Source organism: Rhyacophila brunnea, unplaced genomic scaffold (assembly GCF_057557595.1).
Source record: "Rhyacophila brunnea isolate RB1 unplaced genomic scaffold, BYU_Rbru_1.0 scaffold_10, whole genome shotgun sequence".
Classification (NCBI taxonomy): domain Eukaryota; kingdom Metazoa; phylum Arthropoda; class Insecta; order Trichoptera; family Rhyacophilidae; genus Rhyacophila; species Rhyacophila brunnea.
The window spans coordinates 36,384,927-36,409,114 of NW_028232752.1; the positions used below are offsets into that span (position 1 = coordinate 36,384,927).

Sequence of the window (24,188 nt, forward strand, 5' to 3'; positions counted from 1 at the left end):
GCGAAAGAGAACATGCCGGTAAAAAAAACTAGGACTAGGTACTCATTTTGAATTCCGATTTTCAATACGACTTGTCAGATAATAGTAAAATGACAACCTCGCGTCTCGCTTACTCTTGAAGAATGAGATTGGAGAGACAGTCAGCACTTTTACGTGTAAACAGTTATTGTCATGACAGTCTAAAATAAGCACAATTGCCGACAGTAATTCCATGCATGTGTACAGGCGCTATTACTAATTTTTTAAATAATTTATATTATGTCACTTTTGTACTCTTTCAATCGTTGGCACTACAATAATTATTACGTACATAGCAATCATCGACATATTTACAATTTTATATCGTAACGCGGGAATCACAATGACTTTACATTGTGGCCAACCAAACAGTTTGATAATTTGCTTAATGTTTATGGTTTGAACCTTTTTACCGCAATCAAAAAGTAGGTAGAAATCTCTTTGGTAGAAATAGTATTCCAATTTCCCCACGCTCACGTGATTGTAGAATTGCGGCCATGTATTTAAATTAGAATTAATAATAATAAAATAATTATTTCGTTAACTTATACATTTTAGGTAAAAAAAAACATACCTAACATCAAATATCCTTAATATTGATCGATTTGACATTTAGGTTTTGGACAATAGCAACACTATTATCGCGCAAGCGCGTAATTTCTGTCGCATTCGAATTTTTGTTAGAAAATGTTAACACAGAACGTCCGCATTCAGCTTTCATTTCTACACGGGCACGTTAGAGCCGGGTTTGCCGCCGTTTCAGCTCGCCCACTATTTCTCTGCAAGGCAACTAAAAACAACTGTCATTTTTCAACGATGTTCTCGGCAGTGGAAAGAGGGACTCCTAATTCAAACGACTACAGAATTTTCTTCAGTGAGTACTCATTTTGACATGCGAACATAACCTTTACCCTTCGAGAAATTCTAGTCCGGATAAGGCACACTATACGTGTTTGATTGTCGATATGATCACATATGGAAATATAATTATTTGATGCCCCGGGTTAATGCTTATTTTCCAAGAGCCTTATATTATGAATTGTGTTTGTTTTCTCACACGGAGATCTTATTTTAAGAAATTACGTCTGTTATGTTAATGTGGGTTTATTTACCTCATCGATTGACATTCTTTCACCTACTTACCCACGAGTTATGAAATATACGGCTAGAAAGACCGCCTTTCACTTTATGGATTATTTAACATCGACAAGGATTTCAATAAATACGAACTGTCAGAATTAATTTGTTCTGTATTTAAATTCTTTACGCACTATTTCAATTTCAGGGTTGTGCAGTATTTAATGAATGAAAGCTGTGTAGGCAGGTTGATATGTAAATAATAATATAATAATAAGTTTATGATGGTTCATTTTAGAGGATGCCTTTGGCCCCATATCTCCCTTACATGACATTCCTCTGTTTGCCGATGCTGCTAATAATATTGTAAATATGGTCGTGGAAGTGCCAAGATGGACCAATGCGAAAATGGAGGTCAGTTAATTCACATTCTTATTTTAAATTATTTAAAAAACAATCATAAAATAAGTTACTAACAAGCGGTGGGTATTTCATTTAACAAACATCAAAAGAAGCTAACATATTTTTGGTACCCAATTATCTATGATGATCGAGTTGATTTGCGTATAACTTCCAATTCAATTTCTTAAAATATATTATGGTCTAATTTTTTTGTCGATGGATGATTATTGTATTGGGATTTTTTCCATGAACACAAATTGGTCAAATAAAAGTATTTCATTTAAATATTTTCAAAAAGTTAGTACTGTTGACTTGAGGGTATTTACTGGAAGTCCTAATTGGTGAGAGTTTTATACTATTCCAAAAGAATCTATTTTAACAACTCTGATTTCATTTTTCTGCACAATATAGGTATTATACTTAACACAAAATTAATGGTAATTGGCTTACACTAACTTACTAGGGCCTGAGTAATACCAGTTTTGAAGCAGGATTGGCTTTATTACTTTAGGCCATAAAACTGAGGGACACAAAGCACACCGATTCATAATACGAGGGTGGGTCAATAATTCCTTAGAAAAAAGCATTAAAACAGTTTTTATTTTTGTATTTTTTTTTTTATTTCTCAACATAATCTCTCTGGAGCTCAATACACTTGGTTAGACGTTTCTCAATTTTTTTTAAACCGTCAGAAAAATAAGTTTTCGGAAGGTCCTCAAAATAAGCATTTGTTCGATCGATGACTTCTTCATTTGAAAAAAACGTTGTCCACTTAGCCATTTTTTTAAGTTTGGGAAAAGGAAAAAGTCACTGGGGGCTAAATCTGGCGAATACGGTGGGTGGTCGACCAATTCGAACTTCAATTCTTCAATTTTAGCCATTGATCGTAAACATGTGTGAACACGGGCATTGTCCTGATGAAAGAGGATTTTTTTCCTGTTTAAATGAGGCCGTTTTTCTTCAATTTCGTTTTTTAGCTGGTCCAATAAAAATGCATAATAATCCCCTGTTATTGTTTTTCCTTTTTCCAAATAGTCAACGAAAATAATTCCACGTGCATCCCAAAATACAGTAGCCATAACCTTACCAGCTGATTTTACGGTTTTCGCCTTCTTTGGACATGGTTCGCCTTTCGCAATCCACTGCTTTGACTGTTCTTTCGTCTCGGGAGTATAGTGGTGTATCCATGTTTCATCTACAGTCACAAAGCGACGAAAAAATTCATCCGGATTGCGTTGCATGAGCGACAACAGGGCTTTAGAGGCCACCACCCTATTGCGTTTATTGTCGACTGTGAGCAAACGCGGCACCCATCTTGCAGAAACTTTTTTCATGCCCAATTTGTCATGTAAAATAGAAATGACGCTACCTTTTCAGATCCCTGTAACCTCAATTATCTCACTCAACTTTAATCTTCGGTCACTTAACACCATATCGTGGATTTTATTGATCATTTCTGGTGTAGTCACCTCTACAGGACGTCCTGAGCGTGGTTCATCCTTTGTTGATGTACGCCCATGTTTAAATTCATTTAACCAGTTATAAATAGTTGCAAGTGAAGGAGCAGATATGCCGTGAACTAAATCCAACTCATTTTTTATTTCCTTTGCTGTTAACCCTTTTATATTAAAATGTTTAATAACAGCTCTAAACTCAATTTTCTCCATTTTTGTAAACAAGCAAATTTTTTTTTTAAATGTACGAAAATAAAAAACAACAACCCGACCAATCTGATTGAAACTTCGCAGCATACTGAATCGGTAGTGCCGCTGCATGAAAACAAACCGCTTACAGTACTAGTCGCGCCAGCTGTCGGCTTTTCTAAGGACTTATTGACCCACCCTCGTATATTAAATGCGCTTTATGCTTACATGACAAACTTTATTGCAATTGAATATAACATTAATTAACATGTGTTTAAGTTATTGGATATTCTTGTCTATCTTGCCCTTTGTATTATTCTATTGTCTGTTTCTCGATGCTCACGTCCCCGATGGACAGTCTTAGCTTGAAATCAATTAAATTTTAGTAAATCTACCCTTGAGTGTGTGGTGACCTCAGCCTTGGGTAAATGGTCCTGAGACATTCCAAGCCATAAAAAAACTAAATATGCTTAACGTCAAAACTTAATTGCCCGTAATCTGCACACTAAAGCAGCGGGGTGGGTTTGTTTCGTAGTTTCATTTGCCCAATATGCACTTGATAATATTCAAGTGCACGAATGACTTTCATGTCTCTTTAGTTCTGTGAGAATTGTTGAAAGGGGACCTCCCAGATTGTTGAAACCTGGAATATTAAAATACTCTCATTAATTAGAATTTTTATATTTTTTCAATACATATTAATCAGTAACCTGTTATATTGTCATACATCCAGATGTTACTATTTTATAGTAAACAAACTTGTTATTTTATCCATGTTAGAATAATGTATGCAACTTTCTTAATTCAGTTTTTTTTATTAAATCTAGTTTCACAATTTTTTTATAATTTTAATAGGTATTTGAGTTATATAAAATTGCAATTAAGTACCTCCTAGTATATTGACATGACTCGTGTCTCCACAATCTTTTTTCATCGGTACATAGAGTATACATTTTATAACATTGCACATTTTACTACACTGATACGCTTCTTTGCTTGATTATCTCGCATAAAATTAGATCAAATGATATTCAATTATATTAATATTTCTAGTAATAAATAAATAAATAGATAATAGGTATATGGAAAAAATATATTTTTATAATAATAAGTAATGAAGCATATACTCTACCTACCTAATCTGTCATATGGAATTAAGTTATTAAATATTCTTATATCAGTAGGAATATAATATTTTGTAGTCATTAGATAAAAAAATAATGATCTTATCTTAAAATAATAAAATATAGGTATGTACCAGTATGTATCAGTTCAATGGCAATATTTATTTATTTCCTAATCAAAATGAATAATTGTCTTGAGTGTAGATATCAAGGCCTTCGTTCTTTTAATATATTATCAATATTGCATTTCCTAGTCTACCCATTTACATAAATATGTACTAATTTTTTTACCTTCTCAATACATTTTCTGCTTGAGTAAACACAGTTTTTTTCTCTCTCCAAATAATCACTATTTAACAAGGTTCTCCTACATTACTTGTAAACACTTTTTACATCAGTAGGCTACAAATTCATCTCACTGTTAAAGAAGTCTATATGCTCAGTTTTGGGGTAAAAATGGTGAAATTAAATTATTTTGACCTAGGCAACGCATAAATATGGGCTCACAGCACAGGGTTATATAAAGATAAAAAGATAGGTTTATTATTCGATAGCTATTTTGGTTGTCACACCATTATCAAGACGAGCAATAGGTAATAGAGTGGTAGACTAACAGTATTGATTGAAATTGGTATCTACTACTAAACCGACCTGAAGAATTTAATATACTCGTAAAATGGAATTCTCCCCTGTAAATGCTAACTCAATAAATTCACCTGTGGCAATAAAACATTTACTATGTTTTGATAGTTTAATTTTTGACAGTCATAGTCAGTCAGAAATAATACACTATTTAATAAATATTTTACGAGTACCTGAGTAGGTATGTATATTTGTGTCGCTACATTTCAAAATCAGCCAAGTCCACCTTTAGGTATTTTTTACTTTTGTGTGAATTGCTGAAGAACTACTGCTTTCTAACATTTCTGCATTATAAAATTGTGGAATTTAATAATTTTTTAAATATTCTATACTCGAAATAATAATATAAACTTTCACCCTTGTGACTGTGTATTTGAGAAAACAAAAAGCTGTTTTTCTCCTATTCATCTATTATGGACTTGGCTGATTTTGAAATCTAGCGACAAATTTGTCAAAAGTATTGATTAGTTGACTAGACAAGGTTATTATGAATGGGGTCGCGATCCAAAAAGGTTTGGAATCACTGCATTGATGAATCTAAGACATACAAATTATCATGCATAAATATGCACATAATATAAAAGATTAAATTATTTATTTTAATATATTATAATTGTATGAAGAATTTTGTCGGTAGAATCATAATATTCTGGAATTGTGCAAAAATCATATTTTTAGGAAGCATTCTATTTATATCATAAATGTTAACCAGCTGTGCTTCGAGGAATTGGTTCAATTTTCCGAAAAAGTCCAATTCAAGTCATCATCCGTAGTTGCGCAAAAATAATTGGACTTCATTGCATTTATTACCATAATTACATAATGTCGGTTAATGATTATTCATGATGAGTAAGTAAGTTCACAATGCACGGGATGAATTATAATATCAACAATAATAGGTGTAAAATGATTGTAATATTGATAACGTATGGGTCAGAAATCATTTCTTATCTAGTTTCTATTCTAGATAAGTAATATTTTTATTGTAATAGAAAATATCTTTCTTGACATTGTTATTCGTGTGTAACCTTGACTTTCCTTCAACAAATTCTATATTGTCTTGTATCTCATCATCAGAAGTGGTCGATCCGCTGCTGAATGAAGGTCTCCCCGTAGCTGCTTTCTTTTCATCTTGCATCTTTTTTACAGCTATATACCGGCAAATTTCATCAACATGTTGATTCGGCGAGTTTGAGGGTGGCGAGTGACATGTTCACTCCATTGGCACTTGTAAATAGCTATTACATCATGTACTCTTACCTGCGTCTTTATCGATTGATTTATTTTGTGATCTTTCCACATTTCACTCAACATGCACCTTTCCATGCAACGCTGCTCTACTAATGTTTGGATCTCTCTTGAAAATTGAGGTTCCATATTTGGATGTATATGTCGGTACTGTTGCACACCGATTGAACACTACGCTATCGATGCAATGGAAAGTCACTTTTGAAAATTGAACATATTCAAACTTGCAAATTGCCATTTTTGTCCAAATCTGTATCATGGACATCTAGTGGTGGCGTGGGGTGCAGGTTAGGCTGTTAAGATTCGACATAAATAGTGCACACTAAACATTGTGTCATACATAATATTTATTTTGTTTTCATTGAACTAAGACTACAAATTGCAGATAGTGTTGGTTAGTTTTTAAAATTCAATAAAACCCTGCGTAAACCAAGCCATAATAAATAGTCAAAAAATATTTGTCTATCTGTAAAAAATCTAAAATTATGTTATTAAAACATATAATTTTAGATATTTTATAGATGGAAGAATATTTTTTATGGTTTGGTTAGGCAGAGATTACTAAATTTAAAAAAAACTAACAACTGTAATAGGTATACTTAATCTAATGAAAATAAATAAGTAATACTGAAAAAAGTGTGCACTATTGTCAGATCGCCCATAGCATATCTAAACTATTATGGTTTGGTTGAGGCAGGGTTTAATTGAACTTTTGAAAACTAACCAGCACCACCTGCAATTTGTATTCTTAGTTCGATGAAAACAAATAAGTAGGACTGGCAAAGTTTAGTATGCACTATTTATGTCAGAACAGCATACACCCCCACCCCTCATCACTGACATCTACAGTAGAAGTTATGTTTATGTACTATTTACGAGAAATAATTCTTAAGTCATTCCAGTTTGTTACTAATTGGATCCATGCACATCTGGATTTTGAGGAACTCTCTCCATTATTCTTGTGGACACCCAAAATACATTGACGCATGTCATGTGTAGTTACACTTTTGGGTGATAATTTAGTCTTCTGTAAATTTAAATAATTGTGAAAAAAAGGATCGGTTCCTATGTAAAACCTTATAAAATTTTACATTTGACAGGATATTGAATAGGAGAAAAATGCCAACAGCGATTGGCCAATTACCAGACAATGAAGGTGAAGGATATTGATGGTCGAAGTTATCTTTTCTATGAAACCTAACGATTGCATTGTTTGTTTGTAGATTTGCCTGAATGAAAAATTGAATCCAATTAGACAAGATATTAAAAAAGGGCAGCTACGTTTCGTTGCCAACTGTTTTCCCCATCATGGTTACATCTGGAACTATGGAGCCCTTCCGCAAACGTGGGAGAACCCTAAGCACATTGACGTCAACACCCAATGTAAGGGAGACAATGACCCAATTGACGTTCTCGAGATTGGGTATGTAATATGTTCAGCCAATTTTTCCTAAGATATACACTTCTGAACTATTTAATAATGTTGTTATCTTCCGAGTTCTTCTGTTCTTATTTTATTTTATTTATTTAGAAAAGAGTATTATGGCATTACAGCGATTGGCCAATGCGCCATAACACATAATAAATACAGATTATAAAAATGACTTAATTACAAATAACAACCAATTTAACTAGAAAGTAGAAAAGAAAATATGTGCTTATGTAGATATTAAAGTAAAATGATAAATACAATTATAAATTTAACCTATTTAACACGTCCACAAACATGATATAGTTAATAAAAAATAAATCAACCTTTATGGTGCCATCAAATAAGTTAATTGCACGATACACAGCATTATGAAACATCACATCCGTCCTGCGACGGGCTATCATGAAAACCGTAGAGTGATTACGGATTGTAAATGAACCCACGAAGAAGTAAAAAGAAATGCTTTAAAAGAGCAATCACTCTTCTGGTGGACAAGGATTGCATTGATAGCATACCCAGAAGAAAACTAGTTGGAAAATTCATTTTATTATCATTGTCATAAGGAAAGAATCCGTGTGTCCTTAAGTAGAGAAATCTATGAAATCTATTGTGGACTCGATCCATCTTAATTGCGTGGACGGACCTGTTAGGACTCCAAATAATGCTGGCATATTCAAGAATACTCAACACAAATGATACGTATAATAGCACCCGGACGTTTTCAAATGATCTTGAAACCCTTATATCAATAGCAAGCATTTTGCTAGATTTAGTACTGATGTTAAGAATATGCTCACCCAATTCTTTTATCTCCATTACCCTACTCCATATTATACCAGACAATGTGTATTGTAACAATAAGCTGTGCCTTGAATGACTGAATGAAATAATATATCTCACATAACATATGAGAACGAACATTATATCGGCAGATGTATTTTGAGCACGTAAATTTTCATATTAATTGATTAGTCATATTAAAGCTATTGACTGTCACTGATGTTATAAAGATACAGAATTTAATTTATCCTTTATCTCTGAATTTATGTTCAAAATCAGTCTGATGATTATTTCTTTTATCATAATATAATTATTCATTAATAATCAGAAGGAATGTTATCATTTTAATACTAGTTAGTCAGTTTTTATTAATTCGAAATGCAAATCGAGAATACAAGAATGTCTGAGACTGGGTTCAGCTAAGCTCTTCATCCTCCCCATCGCCCTTGTTTTGAGCAGCGACAGACAAGGAAAAAATAGTTGATGTCTGAGTACAAGTGACTGATGTGACATGGAGTATTACAAATGAAAATAATTTATAGGATTTAATAGGGGTTGTTTTCATTTACCATAAAATTATATCATTAGCATTATATGAAGCTGAAGTAATATCATCATTGAAACTAGAAAAATGTGTAACTTCGTTTTAATCACCGTATGTGAAGAACTGAATTTGCAAACAGCATTAATTTGTATATGTCATTATTGTTTTATCCTTCTAACGTGTCATCAAACAAATCATTTCTTTAAACTGTAATATACCTATCTAATGAATGCATAATAGTCATCTAAAGTTATTAAATTTTGTTTATGTACTTTCAATTGTATTTTCATACATAACTTGAGAACACCTCAGATATATACCCACTAGAAAAAATCATATTTGAAAAAAAATACGATGCTCGACGGGATTTGAACCCTATAACCATTGGTATCGCGTCAACTGTGCATTATCCAATTAACCATCCAACTTGAAAACACCTCAGATCCTATACCTTGATTTAATTCACAAAAACTGATAGTCAATAATAGCATAATTTGATAAGCATTTCATGTATTGCCTACTAGTTTAAATTGTCATAATTAGTTCAAATTATGATACTTCTAGTGGGTGTTTTCAAGTTATGTATGTCCAATATATGGAATGTTACATTCTCAAAATCTTGTGAATTATTTGTTGAATAAAAGAAATGGTGTATTAATTATATTTTCATTATTTTTTTTTATAGATACCGGGTAGCTAAACGTGGCGAGGTGGTGCAAGTAAAGATCCTTGGAACAGTAGCTTTAATTGACGAAGGTAGGTAAAGGAAAATTATCTATTTGACATAATATGATATTTCTTGTACTGTTATCTAATTAAGCACAATATATCGTCACCGTACTGGCAGAAGTTGGTAAGTAACATATTGATAGTTCTGAGAAAACAGCAAATGAAAATTTGAACTTTTAGGATAGAGCCTCTAGCTTCAATATATACGGTTTCGTTGATCATTATAATTTCAAAATATAAATTGATTTATGCTAATCTGATACAAATAAAGTTTGGTATAAATAAATGAACAAATGATATTCATTTTGTAGGTTTTTATTTAAAAGGTTGCACTTACAAAGTTTTGCTTCTCAAAGAATGAGTGCAAGTATAAGAATAGATACTAAGATGTGAATTAGAAATAACCAGTGGATAGATGAAATGAAATCAAATTATAATAAAATATCAACATTAACATGTAAAAATATTATAAAATTTGACATAAATGGATGTGAAATAAAAAAAGGTTGTCGATATGGAAACAATGTTTTCACAAAAAAAATTCACAAGTTACAGAATCATTGCCACATTTATTTAAACAGTAAAAATGTTGTAAAGTCACAATCAATCTTAAAAAAAATATTATAAAAATTAAACCACAAAAATATTGACTTAAGGTAAAAAAAAAATAATCGACATTTTCCTCGTTATCTTCAGTTTCCGTTTCTGGAGGTGTGTCCACTTGGTTTTTAGATACCGGTAAACTTTTATACCATCCATGCAGTTCTGTTGAAATCATTCCTAAGTCGTTCGAGATCCTTTTTCTTAGCAATCGATATAGGAAGTAGACTTTTGTTTAAATTATTTCCAGATTCAAGACTTCTTGCGGTATATCGATCTACTTCTTGTAATGTTCGTAAATATTTTTTTATATTCACCATTATGATCGTATCGATATTGAATTATTATATTCTTTTTCAAATTTTAAACATTTTATTTTTAGCCAATAAACTGTGTTTATATCCTCATCTATTTTTTTATTACTAATTGTACCCTTGCGTAATGCGGCAAAATCGAAAATTTCAGAAAAACTAACTGCTTTGTCTTATGAGGGTGAGCAGATTTACGATTTCTCGTGGAACAGACAGAGCGGAAAATATTCAGCAAATCAATCATGGAATACCCAGACACATGTTTTTTCTATGTTCGATTGCGCTGTGGACAGAATCTACCTCCATATGTGTATGACCTGATTCTAGGAATATTTGCTCGATTGTATATATTTCTGTGGTAGTTATGATATGTAGGAGAAGTGCTGCAATATTCTGATTTCTTTTCTATCCGCCGCATGTATCATAGAATAATCTCAAGTAGTTAATTTCAGAAGGCAGCTGCTTAATCCAGTAAAATAAAGCACTTCCTCTTTTTCCATTCAATTTAGTCCAAGAGATGCAATATGTATCGTTTGGTGAAACAGCTTCGTAGATGGTCAAGTTATAAACATTATTTTTCCTTGAATAATACATTTGGGAAATTGAATCAGAAGGAATTTGCAAAATACTTTGCATGTCAAAATAAATGTAGCAGATATGAAATTACGGTCTGTCTCGCATCGATTTTTTTATTCATTTTATCAATTTATTTTGCTTCATTACATTCCACCTATCTCTGCTTATGACATTGATATTCAACCTCTAAAGAAGCTCTTTCTGTACCAATTGCATTTTGATACATTTGACAAAGAGTGCAGAGATCTTTTTTTGGTTTATAAAACGAGAGGTTTTGAGAGGAGAGACAACTTTCTCGTCCTTATATTCAGCAACATTTATAACTCGTACACTTTAGCAATAGAGAGTGACGCATCCAAATATTTTTTCGAAGTTGTTTTCCGGCAATAGTGTGATTCAGTCACAAGAAACTTTTAAATGTGATTTTTAACCCTAGTGACCGTTTCTTTGGGGGTTTTGTTTATGGGGTGTGTTTTCCTCGTTGCTCAGGTTTTCCATTTAGACCTAAGGATTTTTTTGCCTTGAACGCATTTATTATAGGTCCATCACTAATGTGCAAAGTGCTCATAAAGAATTTTTAACACACACGATGAGCAGTTCCATTTTTTTCCAAGTAATATGATCTGGATAATTCATGATTCGGTCTAATATTCGCATTTTTTTTCGAATAGGAGAATTTTCATTAATATTGTTAAGGTAATCCTTTTGTCTTGAATAATCTAAACACCATAATGATCGACAAATCTCATTTCCAGCAAATAGGTATATTTGTGCATCGAAATCTACATGTATCAAAATTAACTTCTTTATGCAATTTGCCTGGCATTTCATGATCTCTTCCTTTCTTGGTTTTGTATGGTAATCCATTTTTACGGAGAGATTTACTAACGTTGACTGCCCAATTACTGACAATTACAGCGAACTGACATATACGTAAGATTGACGTTCGACACATTGCTGTCAGGCATAAATCAGTAAGTGCACACCTACCAACTTCTTCCAGTCTATTTTCTTGATAGTAAAGAATATTATGAGTGGCTTTTAACGGGAAGTGACTTTACCAACAATTGCTTGTGTATAATTTGCATTAATGTACTTACTGATAAAATAAATTGCTATTTTTGACAAACTGGAATAAAAATTTCACCTACTGAGTTATTCCAGACGAAGATTTGATACCCAAAAATCTCGCTGTACACTTAACTCATTTTTCTCAATTTTGTCACCTACCAACTTCTGCCAGTACGGTGACGATATATACATTTATTTACAGTGGCTTAATTAACTAGGGGTGCGCTAGTGAGGTAGCCAGAGGTTGTGCCCGTGTTGGTACACAATAATAGAGTTTCATTGAATATACAGATAAAAATATAAAATTTCAAGTTTCAATGTATCGCAGACTAGCGATAATTTAGTATTTAGACCCGCTGGCCAATAAAATATCTTTTGCAATATGTAGTAGTAAAAAAAAATCTTTTTACATTTGTAAATTTCAAATTTTTTAAAGAAAAGGTGACGTTAACTTTTTAACTACCGATAGGTGTATGTATGGCAGTACCTTGCACGCCGCGAATGTAATGTAATAATGTGCCACCATTTATCCATAATAACAAAACTAAAATGTTTATGACACATCAGGGTTGTCACAAAATTAAATGTAAATAATCCGAACCGCCAAACATGGAACACGAATTAAAACTGAAGACGAAAAATTATATACACCAAACATGAACAGAAATTAATAATTTACCAGCAATTTGGGGAAGCCCGTAGTATAAACTGTGATAATGTATTGCACAGCCCTGTAAGCGCTGCCATTTATTCCGGTGACAAAGCTCTTTTCAATTTACATTTCAAGTGGTAAAAATGAATTCTGTTTCAATTCTGAGTATGTGACGATATTCCCAATATATGTAGTGTGTTCATCAAATTTGTATGTTTAAAATAATTGATTTACGTTAGTAAAATCCCGTTTAACGCGGTACGTCCAAAGACGTCATTTTTGTATGAGCGGTGTTCCGTTCACGGAAAAGTGCGCGGCTTAAGACGCTATTGGCAGCCATCCGGTTAATAACAAATGTGTCATACGCAATTAGGCCAATACTTCTCAGACTGAATGACGTAGTTCTCTATGCTGTTATGCAACGAAATATTTCAGTACCATTGGAAACAAATCAATTGGATATTTTTTTTTGAAAATCCACACTACACATATCAGCCATAATATGAAATTTCAACTATCTTTGAGGATGAAAATTCAATATTATGTAGCCTTTCTTAATTGAGTCACCGTTTATTTAGTAGAATTATATTTTACAAATGATGATATAAATTAAATTCTGTAGGATGTTTAAGTCGATAGCTGTTTGTTACACCATTGTCAAGACTACAAAAATAAGCGCCTTTATATTTGACAAACATCATTTTTGAAAACACTTCTGAGAAAATATATTAAAACCAATAGAAAAAATCTTTTTGAAAAAGTAAGACACCCCATCCCGCAGGAATCGAACCTGCATCTCTCGGGTTTCGCGCCCACGCACATAGACCACTATGCTAAAGGTACCATACTTAATTATGACAAATTTTAACTAACGGCTCTTATAATAAATACTCTTTAAAGCGTTTTCTAAAATGAGCTACTATTGTGTAATTTTGAAAAATATTTTTCTACTGGTCTTAATATATTTTCTCAGAAGTGTTTTCAAAAATTATGTAAGTTCAATAGTTAGAATGTTACATTCTTAAATCTTGTGAATTGTTCGTTGAATAAAAAAAGTAATTAACACAATCACTGCTGACCTTTTAATCACCTTTTAATTACCACATTTAAATATGTAACACGTTAATTATATCTAATGGCCAATTACTCCAAACGCGCCAGTCGCAATAATGAATGAGTTAATTAGACTTTATATTTACTTTATAACTCATAGGATGAGACGATATGATCCCTCTCTCACCCTGTGACTATTAATGAATAATACCTACATACTTGGAAACAGTATTAGTTTAAAACAGTTCATTCACTTTCATGCAGGCTATTTTGGATTGTTTCCATGAATCTGAGTCATTCCATGCCCTAAAAACCTATCTCAATTACCATTGTACTGTCCAACAAGATCTTCTTGGCTACGTGTTAAAACTGTGAACTAACAAGCTCCTCCCATTTTCGATTATAGCGCCTTCCGGTTAGCGACGAGTTATCCACGTGTTATAACTGTGAACTAAACAAGCTACTCCTGTTCATCGACGACAGCGACTTTCGGCTTGTGCCTAAATCTTCTTGTTGGACAGTAGTCTTTAAGTTGAAAGCTATGTTCATTATTCATCATACATTTTTTTAATATTCGGAATTATTTTGAATCAATCAGTTTCCAGTAGTAGGTATACTTTCAGCTTTGATGTTTGTCTGCCAGTGGCGAAAATATTTAAATCAAATTATTACCCAATAACTTCATACAATTCATAAATTGAATACGTGTATTAATAATTAAGGCTATAAGTACCTAAAAGTAGTATTCGCCTGTGGTTACAAAATACTTAGTCATTACAGTAAAATTGCATAAAGCAGACTTTTTGAAAAATGTGGTTTCACAGTGTGACGCAGTCTCAGCAGCTTCTATAATTTTAGTAATTAAGAACTCGCGAGTGTCAACAAACCGTCATCAGCCATTTTATATTGAATGCCGTTGACCACTGCAGTGGTACTTACGCCATTATAAATAAAACACGCCAACGACTTAAGTTGCCAGATTTATATATTTTGCTGTATTTTTTTTACTTGCTTGAGGCACTTAGACCATAGTTGACGTTATTGGCGTATGTAGAACATTTTTCTATAAAAAAGTCAAAGTTTTTATTTTTTTGGTACTTAGAGCCTTGATTAATACATGTATTCAATTGTCATAACTGATTTAATCAGCGCTATTTGTGGCACCTGGATATTATATTATGTTAAATGCTAGCACATAGTCAAAATTAATTTTTCAAGATAAATGTTATCTAGTCATTTAGTAATGTGTCTTCACCACTGGTTCACTGGCACGTCCACTTAAGGTTATTTTTTCAGGGTTAAATTTGGGTCATAAATACACGAATCAATAACCACCGATCAAACAAAATTACAATGAATTCAATGTTAGCTTTATTGCTGTGTGAATGTTGTATCACTCATTTTTTCATGGTGTATTGATTTTATATAACAGTATTAGATGGCACATTTATGATAGAAGATGTAATTGAAAAGGCAATTTTTCAGTACATACATTTTATGATTAAACTGTAGTATCTATCCCCCCCGGTGGCCGCGCGGCTTAAGTGTTGGACTATAACGCCGTGGGTCCCAGGTTCGAATCCTGGGTCTGGCAAGTACACATTGTTTTTCAATTTGTGTGTGAGTTGGGGTATAGACCTAATAGGTAGAGCAAGTGGCTGACATCCATTTCTTGTAAAAAGAAAATCTATTAAAACAAACCTCTACTCTGTGGAGGCCCATATGGTCCTATTAGAATCGGACATGGTCGGATCTATGTTAAACCATTTTCCCAGTTTGCATAATCAATAGAAGCTTCTACCTACACCTCTGCTGCCCTCAATCCTTCCTTGCATGGTGCATTGTAATAAATCATGTTTTCATTCATCATCATCGGCACTACAACCTGATGTGGATGTACGTATCGGTTGCTTCCACAAAATGTCTCTACTCCCTCTTTCTGCTGTAAGTTTCCTCTGACGCCTTAGCTTCAGGGATGCTGTGTCTCTTTCTACATGGTCCAACCACTGCAGTCTAGTCTTCCAAATTCGCTTTTAACTTTATGTCTCTTACAGATGAGTGTCATAGGTGGTTGGTTGTCTTCCATCCTTAAGACATGGCCTGCCCAATGGTTTCGCACTACTTTAACGTGTGATGGAACATGCCACTTATGTCGCACGCGTCCTTGTTAATATTTTCCATTAAAGGATATACAGTCTCTTTATCTTTTTTGATAATGCGCAGTATTCTCACCCATATGTTAATATGGCCCTGATGAAGGTTTGTCCACTCTGTGGAGGCCCATATGATCTTATTAGGATCGGACATGGTTGGATGAGGGTTTTGTAGAAGTGGCTTATTTTCAATTTCCTTTGGGAAGAGTCATAATTTGAAGTGCTTTTAAACTGTAGTATGATTTAGAAAATTATTTTTGATATCAATTCTACGATGAGTGTGATGCCAAATAATATGCCGATAAGATGAAACCTGGGTCACAAAACATGACTAATGGAAAAATGCAAAACTTAAATCAATTAATCAGAAATAAGAATTGTTTACTACAATAATTTGTTTTTGCTTGATTCTCCTGGTGTCCATTTCCTTGACAGCTTTTTTTTCACTATTACAACTAAAAGTATGCAGCTCTCTTGTATTTTATGATCACTCTTGACTTATTTTGACATCTTAACGCTTCATCTATGGTGATGCAATCAATCCAGACTAACTTTTATGTTTTATGATGAACTTTTGATATTCTTACCATCAGTGTCCAGACTTCAATTCTGTATAGTGTATAACAATACAGATATCCCATTATTTTTTATTCAATATTGAGTATACACAAGATTTTTGAATGTAGTTTTCCTTTTATTGAAAAGATGATCCCATTCGGCCCAGGATATTTTCTAGGATTTTTCTAATAAGTATATTAGGTATTTTCAATAGTAATATGTCACCATGATTAAATGTTTCGAGGGTTTTGCCATCTAGATTCTGACTGATCAATGACATTGCAATGGATTGAAATTAAATAATTGAATGAATGTAAAATCTTTTTGAATATACTGTTAAGGACACAAAAAGATGACATTAAATTTCATAAATAAAAAATATAAATATTTTGTTTTAAATCAGTATATCTGAAAAATACTTGTATCTATTATTAGAATGAATTATTGCATTACTGTAAAATGACTGTTATGCATTGTTAACGTTCATATATTTTAACTAATGAACTTAATAATCTACTCTGATTAACTATCTATTAATCAACTCATGTTTTATAGTGTATTTATCTCATGAAGTTGTATACTTCACTGACTGCGTGCGTAGACTTGTTATTCGTTTGTATTTTGTTACTACGCATTCTACCTAGAAAAGTAGGGGTCAGCTTGAATTAAATCCACCTACCGATCTGATAAAAATTTTATAACGCTGAATTAAAAAAACTAACATAAAATGTGATATTAGACCTCTTAAGTTGTTGTGTTTATTGAAAAGTAATAAAGAAATTAATTTGCAGGAGAGACAGACTGGAAGCTCATAGCTATCGACGTCAACGATCCTCTCGCGAATGACATGTCAGACGTTGGAGATGTTGAAAAGTTTTTCCCTGGCCTCTTGAAAGCAACCATCGAGTGGTTCAAGATTTACAAGATACCCGACGGCAAACCCGAGAACCAGTTTGCTTTCAACGGAGAAGCTAAGAATGCTGCCTTTGCAAATAATGTCATCGCCGAGGTGATTATGATTTTTGTAATTATAACTATGATGAAAGCTTTACACACAATATGTCTCGGGAGAGTTTTTTCCAAGCTGACCAAATTCTGACATCCTGAAAATCTGTTAAATATGTATTCAAAGTTTTAAGATAATAATGAAAGATATTTATCTATATCCAGGAAAGAAATGAAAATTTTTTCAAATATGTATGCTATGAAACTGAATAATCCTTCCTGAAATTAATCATTGTTTATTTCAATTTATAGGTACACGCTTATTGGAAATCCCTCGCCAAGAAGGAAGTAGAAGTCGACAACATATCCTGGTAAAAGACAATTATTGTAATTTTAATATAGGTAATATCGTTGATACTGAAATGGGTTGTATGATGATAGAAAAATGTTCAAATGTCTTTTTTAAGATTGCAATAGTGTTTAGTTATTGCTCTTTATATCCTAATATATTAATCGAATATATTTTATACCTATTGTCTGACGTATTGGAAGTTAACATTGTCTTTTCTTTTTGACCATGTCCGATCCTAGGAAGATCATGTGAGCTTCCACAGAGTGGAGGCTTGTTGTAACAATAGATTTTTTTTACAAGAAATGGATGTTAGCACTTGCTCAATCTATTAGGTCTATACTCTTGACTCCAAACACACAAAAAACAATGTGTATTTGTCAGACTCAGGATTTGAACCTGGGACTCGCAACAATATAAGCTGACGCGTTGGCCGCTTGGCCATCGTGGGCTCGAACATTGTCTACTAACTTCATAAATTAAAATATCCAGTGAGTGACCAATTTGACAAATGATTTTAAGTTATGTTCGCACTACAATGTAGTATGATATCAATATTGCTTATTTTTACTTATAACCTATTTCAATAACATCAGCGATAATTTAAACTAAATTACATCTATAGAGTGGAGTTTCATTTACGAGGCATAGTTGTTTGTCATTTGCATAACACTCTGGGTCTATATACTTCTTTATTATTTTATTGTTTTCACTGTTAATACTTAATGGATAGATAGACAGAAAATGTAAGCTACAATTTATTTAATATTTTTGTACTTTTTCCAGACCATGACCGATATCACCCTGTTGGTCTTGTGTTTAAATTATTATAAATTAATTGTGAAAAAAGTATGATAACTTGCATATTATCAATGGATTGTTTTTCATATATTCCCATATACTCCGTAGATATTGTGAATAAAAGTTTTCATTTATATTTTAAACATTTATTTAATAATAATGGCTACCTGTATTCTTTCAGTGTAAATGTAACAATTGCTGACAGCCCTTTCAAGATCTCCGTACCTGAAGCTGACGAAATCCTCGCCGCAAGCCCAGCCCCGGGAGTAGCTCTTCCTGTTGAACCAATAGGTATTTATTTCATTTATCAACGACAATGTTTATAAGAGAGAAGTGTTCTATCCTTTCAAAAATTTCGGGGTCGGTTTACATATTTGATCCCGGTACCTACTAAACTCAATTATCTCGCCTATCCATAGGACTCACGGTCGTCCTGTAGGTTTTTTAATATCTCTCAGGTACAATTGGATGATTGAAATTTATCCATCAATGATCTGTTCTTCGAGTGATACAGCTTGCCAATCTCTATTTAGATTTATACACTTTGTATTATGTCTAACACTCTTATTTTGCTCCCTTATGCATTTACTTCATTATCTTGAAAGTATCAAAATAATATATTGTACTTACATTCTATTGATTGACATTAAAAATAAATGATAGAATGTTATCTAATATAACTTGTGCATTAGGTTGTATTTCTGAAGTTCTATCATAATTATTGTTTTCTATTACTTGGGACTATCACAGTAAAGTTGTTACTTCTATTATCTGCTACTAGGTGATAATATGGTAACGGATATTATTGGATGTGTGATTGAAGATACTTGTCTGTCAAAAATGATACATACATGTGCTCACCTTTGACTCCGAGATCAAGATAATAGGCTGGGACATGGTTTTTTTGACAATTATGTCTGGTCTGACAAAACAGACTTAGACAATCAATCGACATATTTTACTCTCAGCAACATTCACTGTCGAACCATAACATTTTTTTTAAATTCTTACTTATCTCTTGGGCAGCGCTCACATGCATACACCATAACCATTGACTTACTAATGGAAGTCATGTATAAATGAAAAGGCCCTCGTAAGCGATCCTGCTTATTGATATATTGGTTTGCTGATACAAATTTAATTTTTTTATTAACCGATAAATACAGAACTTACATTGTTGAAAAACAAAATATTGCGATGAGGGTCATTATTGCAAGTCTGTATTCGTGTGTTTATAATACTGTTGTCTTCTTCTGCTAACATGTCTACGGCTGTTTGCATATTTTGTTATAAAAATACAAATGGCAGGATATGTTAACTCTACCTATATTGCAATTGCAGATTTAATTGTTCTTTGCCCACATTATTTATTGAGAATTGACTATAGCGAGTCTGAAACGTCAAGGAAGTAGGGAAAAGATAAGAAATAATCAATAAAATAGACAATGATTGTTTATCTCGACACTTTGACATGGTTAATTCTTCGAGTAATATACAATCATCATAATATATTTCTCATTTTGTCTAATGGAACACGTGGTACGAGGTCGGAGAAATTCAGACTGGATTGCGGAATACCCACCCATACTAAATTCTGTAATAGGTACATATCGCACCGTGAGTGTAAAACCAAGGCATCTGCAAATTTTTCAATTTCGAGATTAAATGCAAAAGTCGTGAACTTGATAATGTAAAAGTGAAGTAACTGAAAGAACATGCAATATAATGTAGATATAAACCAAATATTATGGTTTTTTTAGAAACTCTATTTCTCCTGACAAAACGAAGACTTCAAACCCTAATATATCCAAAATATGTCTTTTGCAGATACCTTGGTTCTACACTCACGGTGCGATATGTCCAATTAACCTACATAATAATATATTATAAAGAACATCACAATATCATGTATCTAAGTTTATTTAAATGCTACAGATATTAATTTTAGTAATATTTATTAATGATATTATAAAATTTCTTTCCTGTCACATGGTTCTTCTACTACAGCCATTTAGAGGTGGATTAAACATAGTTATGTCTTGCTATCATTGAAGATGGATAAATTGAAGACATTTCATGCAAGTGTCAAATACACCAGGAAATTGTTTTGAGTCACAGATACATAGTATATGATAAAATGAATAACATCAAAATAAAATATTAAACTTCAAATATTTTTTGCTTACAGTTAATAAGTGGCATTTTGCAATATGTGCCCCACGGAAGACTAAATTATGAAATTCAAAGAAAACTGTATGTTACAAATTATTGTTTGGCTGCACTGTTTGTGGTTCGATGGACAAATAGGTGTGCTGTGGTCACTTGATAACTATGAGTAGATTATTTTTGTTCACCTTTAAATGTTGCACAATATAATAACACAGTGTGATTTTGATGAGATTTAGAACTAGATGTTTCAGTGAGAGGCTTGTGACATTTATTAACATTTCTAATGCTAAACAAGAGTCTTTTTTCTTATGGTATAATTAAAATTTATATATCTTAATCAGATTTTTTTATTAATGCTGTACACACTATTATAATATACATAGGCAGTGGCGGCTGGCGGTTTCTAAAATTGCTTTCGGTGAGGGTGCATAAAAAGTTACTTACCGTAATTAAAAATAAGATATATTTAGCGTGGTTTCTGCTTATCAAAAACCTCTACAATTTTCCCTAAGTAGAGTAAAAAGACCTTTCGATGTCCACGGATATCATTGGAGTTGTGAAAATGATATATGAAAATTGACTAAACTATATAAATGATATGTAAATATTTAAGTTTCAGTGCTTTTATGTTTTAATCCTCTCTTTGGGGTAACTTTTGTTATTTTTTGTGAAGTCTTTATTTACCATTAATGATTAACATATTGTTATTCTAAGACATATTAATTGTTGTAAAGAGGATTCCATACGTTGATAAAACAAGTATGGCTAAAAGAGGCATCAGGTTACTATGGAAACTAGACTGCATTAAATATTTCAATATATTATATGTCGTCATTCAGTATTTTAGTCATTCTATGAATTAGTGAAGATCGCTGTTTTTCTCTCACTTTGAAAACACACAATACCTATGCCGTTTGCAATTTAATATTAGATATATTTTTTAAATTCACATACATTTTTAATCAAATGTACAGTGTTGAATAATCTTATAGAAAGGATCACCATTATGTACTATGTCTGCAAATACAAATACAATTAATACAAACAAGAACATAAATCAATTTGCGTTATTGTGGCTCGTAAATGCACATAAAATTGTAATATTATAATTTAGGTAAATGTTAAATGTTCATTTACTGTTGATATTTTGCCATTCTTAGGTACGGGTACACCTATATTATATTAATAAGATAAATTTAATATTTTAGTTTAATAAAAATAATATGCAATTTGTGTGAAAGTGTTTTTGTAATTTAATTTTTAATTGGTTGGGTTAACAGTTTTTTTTCTACATTAGTAAGTACAATAAAAATTCAAATGCGCACAATGTTTGTTTTTTTGATAGTTTTTGGTTAACGAAATTATTGCCTATTGATGTCGTCTTAGAGTCACGCCTCCGATAGATATTTACGCAACACAAATGACATGATGCGATTCGAAAAATGCAGCTACATAGGATTTTGTGTCCAATAATTTTCACACAAATCGTTAAAAAATAGCTATTAAAATTGAGAATAATATGCCAATCTTTTAATGTGATTAAAATATTTTTATTTAGTGAACATGCTGTCAACTCTTTCTTATGCAAAAGGTCGGAACTGCATATTTGGCTATTTTGACTTAATTACCTTTTATTAAATAATTTAAAGATAAAAAACAATGGTGTCATTAAAATTTATTAAAATCTTACTACTGAAAAGTTACCATTTTGCAGTTAAGACCTTATATGTAGGAGGTGTTGATGTGCTTTATGGGATATGGGTCTGAGTGCATTGTTTTACTCTGATGTTGAGTGATTCATGCTCCGAAAGCCTTAATGGAAGCATAACCCAAGATTGTAAACCTGATGTCTTGTAAATTATTGTGTTATGAATGAGTGTTGTTAGACGCTTTATAATTTTTAATTAATTTTACATTTCTTTTGTTTCAGTGGATAAGTGGCACTTTTTGAACCTGAAGTAGAAATAATATCCTCGCATTTATTCCCCATATCAATCAACAGAATCCCGGTATTCCTTTCATAGTCTTAAATATTATTTAAAGCAATTATTTTAATTCTCACCTTTGGTTGTTATTTATTTTATCAAGCTTTAAGGCACTATTATTTGTTTTAAATAAACGTCTTTTTGTGAATACTTTGTTGTTTTATTTTAAAAGAATAGATATACATAAGGAAAACGTTGAAATAGTCAGAAATATCCAGGAGAGCAAGCATCACTGGCATGCAATTTAAATATTCAAAGACTTACTGTTAATGTGACTCAATTGTAAATGTTGTGAATTTTATGAAAAAATAGATTTTGAAACTGCTTTTAGATTTATCATAATTGTATATTAATTAACTATTTTTTTTATTCAACGGATAATTGACAAGGTTTAAGAGTGTAACATTCTAATTATTGAACATTATACCAATATATATATATAGCGATACCCGAGAGATGCAGGTTCTATTTCTGCGGGGTGTCTTACTTTTTTCAAAAAGATTTTTTCTATTGGTTATAATATAATATTTTCTCAGAAGTGTTTTCAAAATTATGTATGTTCAGGAATTAAATTAGATCAAAAGCTGATCGGCGGTCAGGTCAACACATTTATTCATTTGAATCCAGAACATTAACCTGTAAATGGAAATACCTCCACCCTGTGGGGGTAGGTCTATAATAATATTTCGTCACTGTTGGTAACTGACCTACTCAATAAACATTGAAAAAATGTATTACATACATAATTGAGTCAACATTTACATGGTAGAATACCATTTTACAAAATGATAATATAAATTAAGTATATTAAATTTTGCTGTGTGTTTAAAAGTCAATACAAGCTATTTCGGTTGTTACACCATTGTCAAGACTACAAAAATTCTTTCTTCCGATCATGTCCGATCCTAATAGGATCATATGGGCCTCCACAGAGTGGAGGTTTGTATTGACAGATTTTGTTTTTACGAGAAATGGGATAAGCAACTTTGTTAAGTATAGAATGAGACGAAATGATTTCTCTCCTCACTCTGAGACTATTCAAGAATAATACCTACTTACATGGAAACCGTACTAATTTTAAAAATGGTAGTATTATCTGACAAAATTACTTACGCTCTGAAGTTTGCTAATTTGGAATAGGTAAATTTACTTGAACAAATTTATATGATGTAATCATTCAAACACCTGAATCTAGTGAGGCAGTGCTTCCCAAGCATTGGTACAGATAGATATAGTGATAAGCAGTTAAATTTGTTTAGTTATCTCTTAAATCTGAAATTTGGTCCATCGTAAGATAGTAAAATAAATATGCTGTAATAATATCAT

At 32.1% G+C, this 24,188-nt stretch overlaps 1 protein-coding gene across 1 annotated transcript; it reads left to right on the top strand.

The window, feature by feature from the left end:
* Nucleotides 1-713: 713 nt before the first annotated feature.
* On the top strand, nt 714-23,012 carry Nurf-38 (Inorganic pyrophosphatase Nurf-38). Its single transcript, XM_085953953.1, has 8 exons — nt 714-892; nt 1,394-1,509; nt 7,378-7,577; nt 9,596-9,666; nt 17,405-17,622; nt 17,871-17,929; nt 18,890-18,999; nt 22,808-23,012. The coding sequence occupies exons 1-8, from the start codon at nt 835-837 to the stop codon at nt 22,837-22,839; spliced, it is 864 nt and encodes a 287-aa protein (XP_085810079.1). The 5' UTR covers nt 714-834; the 3' UTR covers nt 22,840-23,012.
* Nucleotides 23,013-24,188: the final 1,176 nt, after the last annotated feature.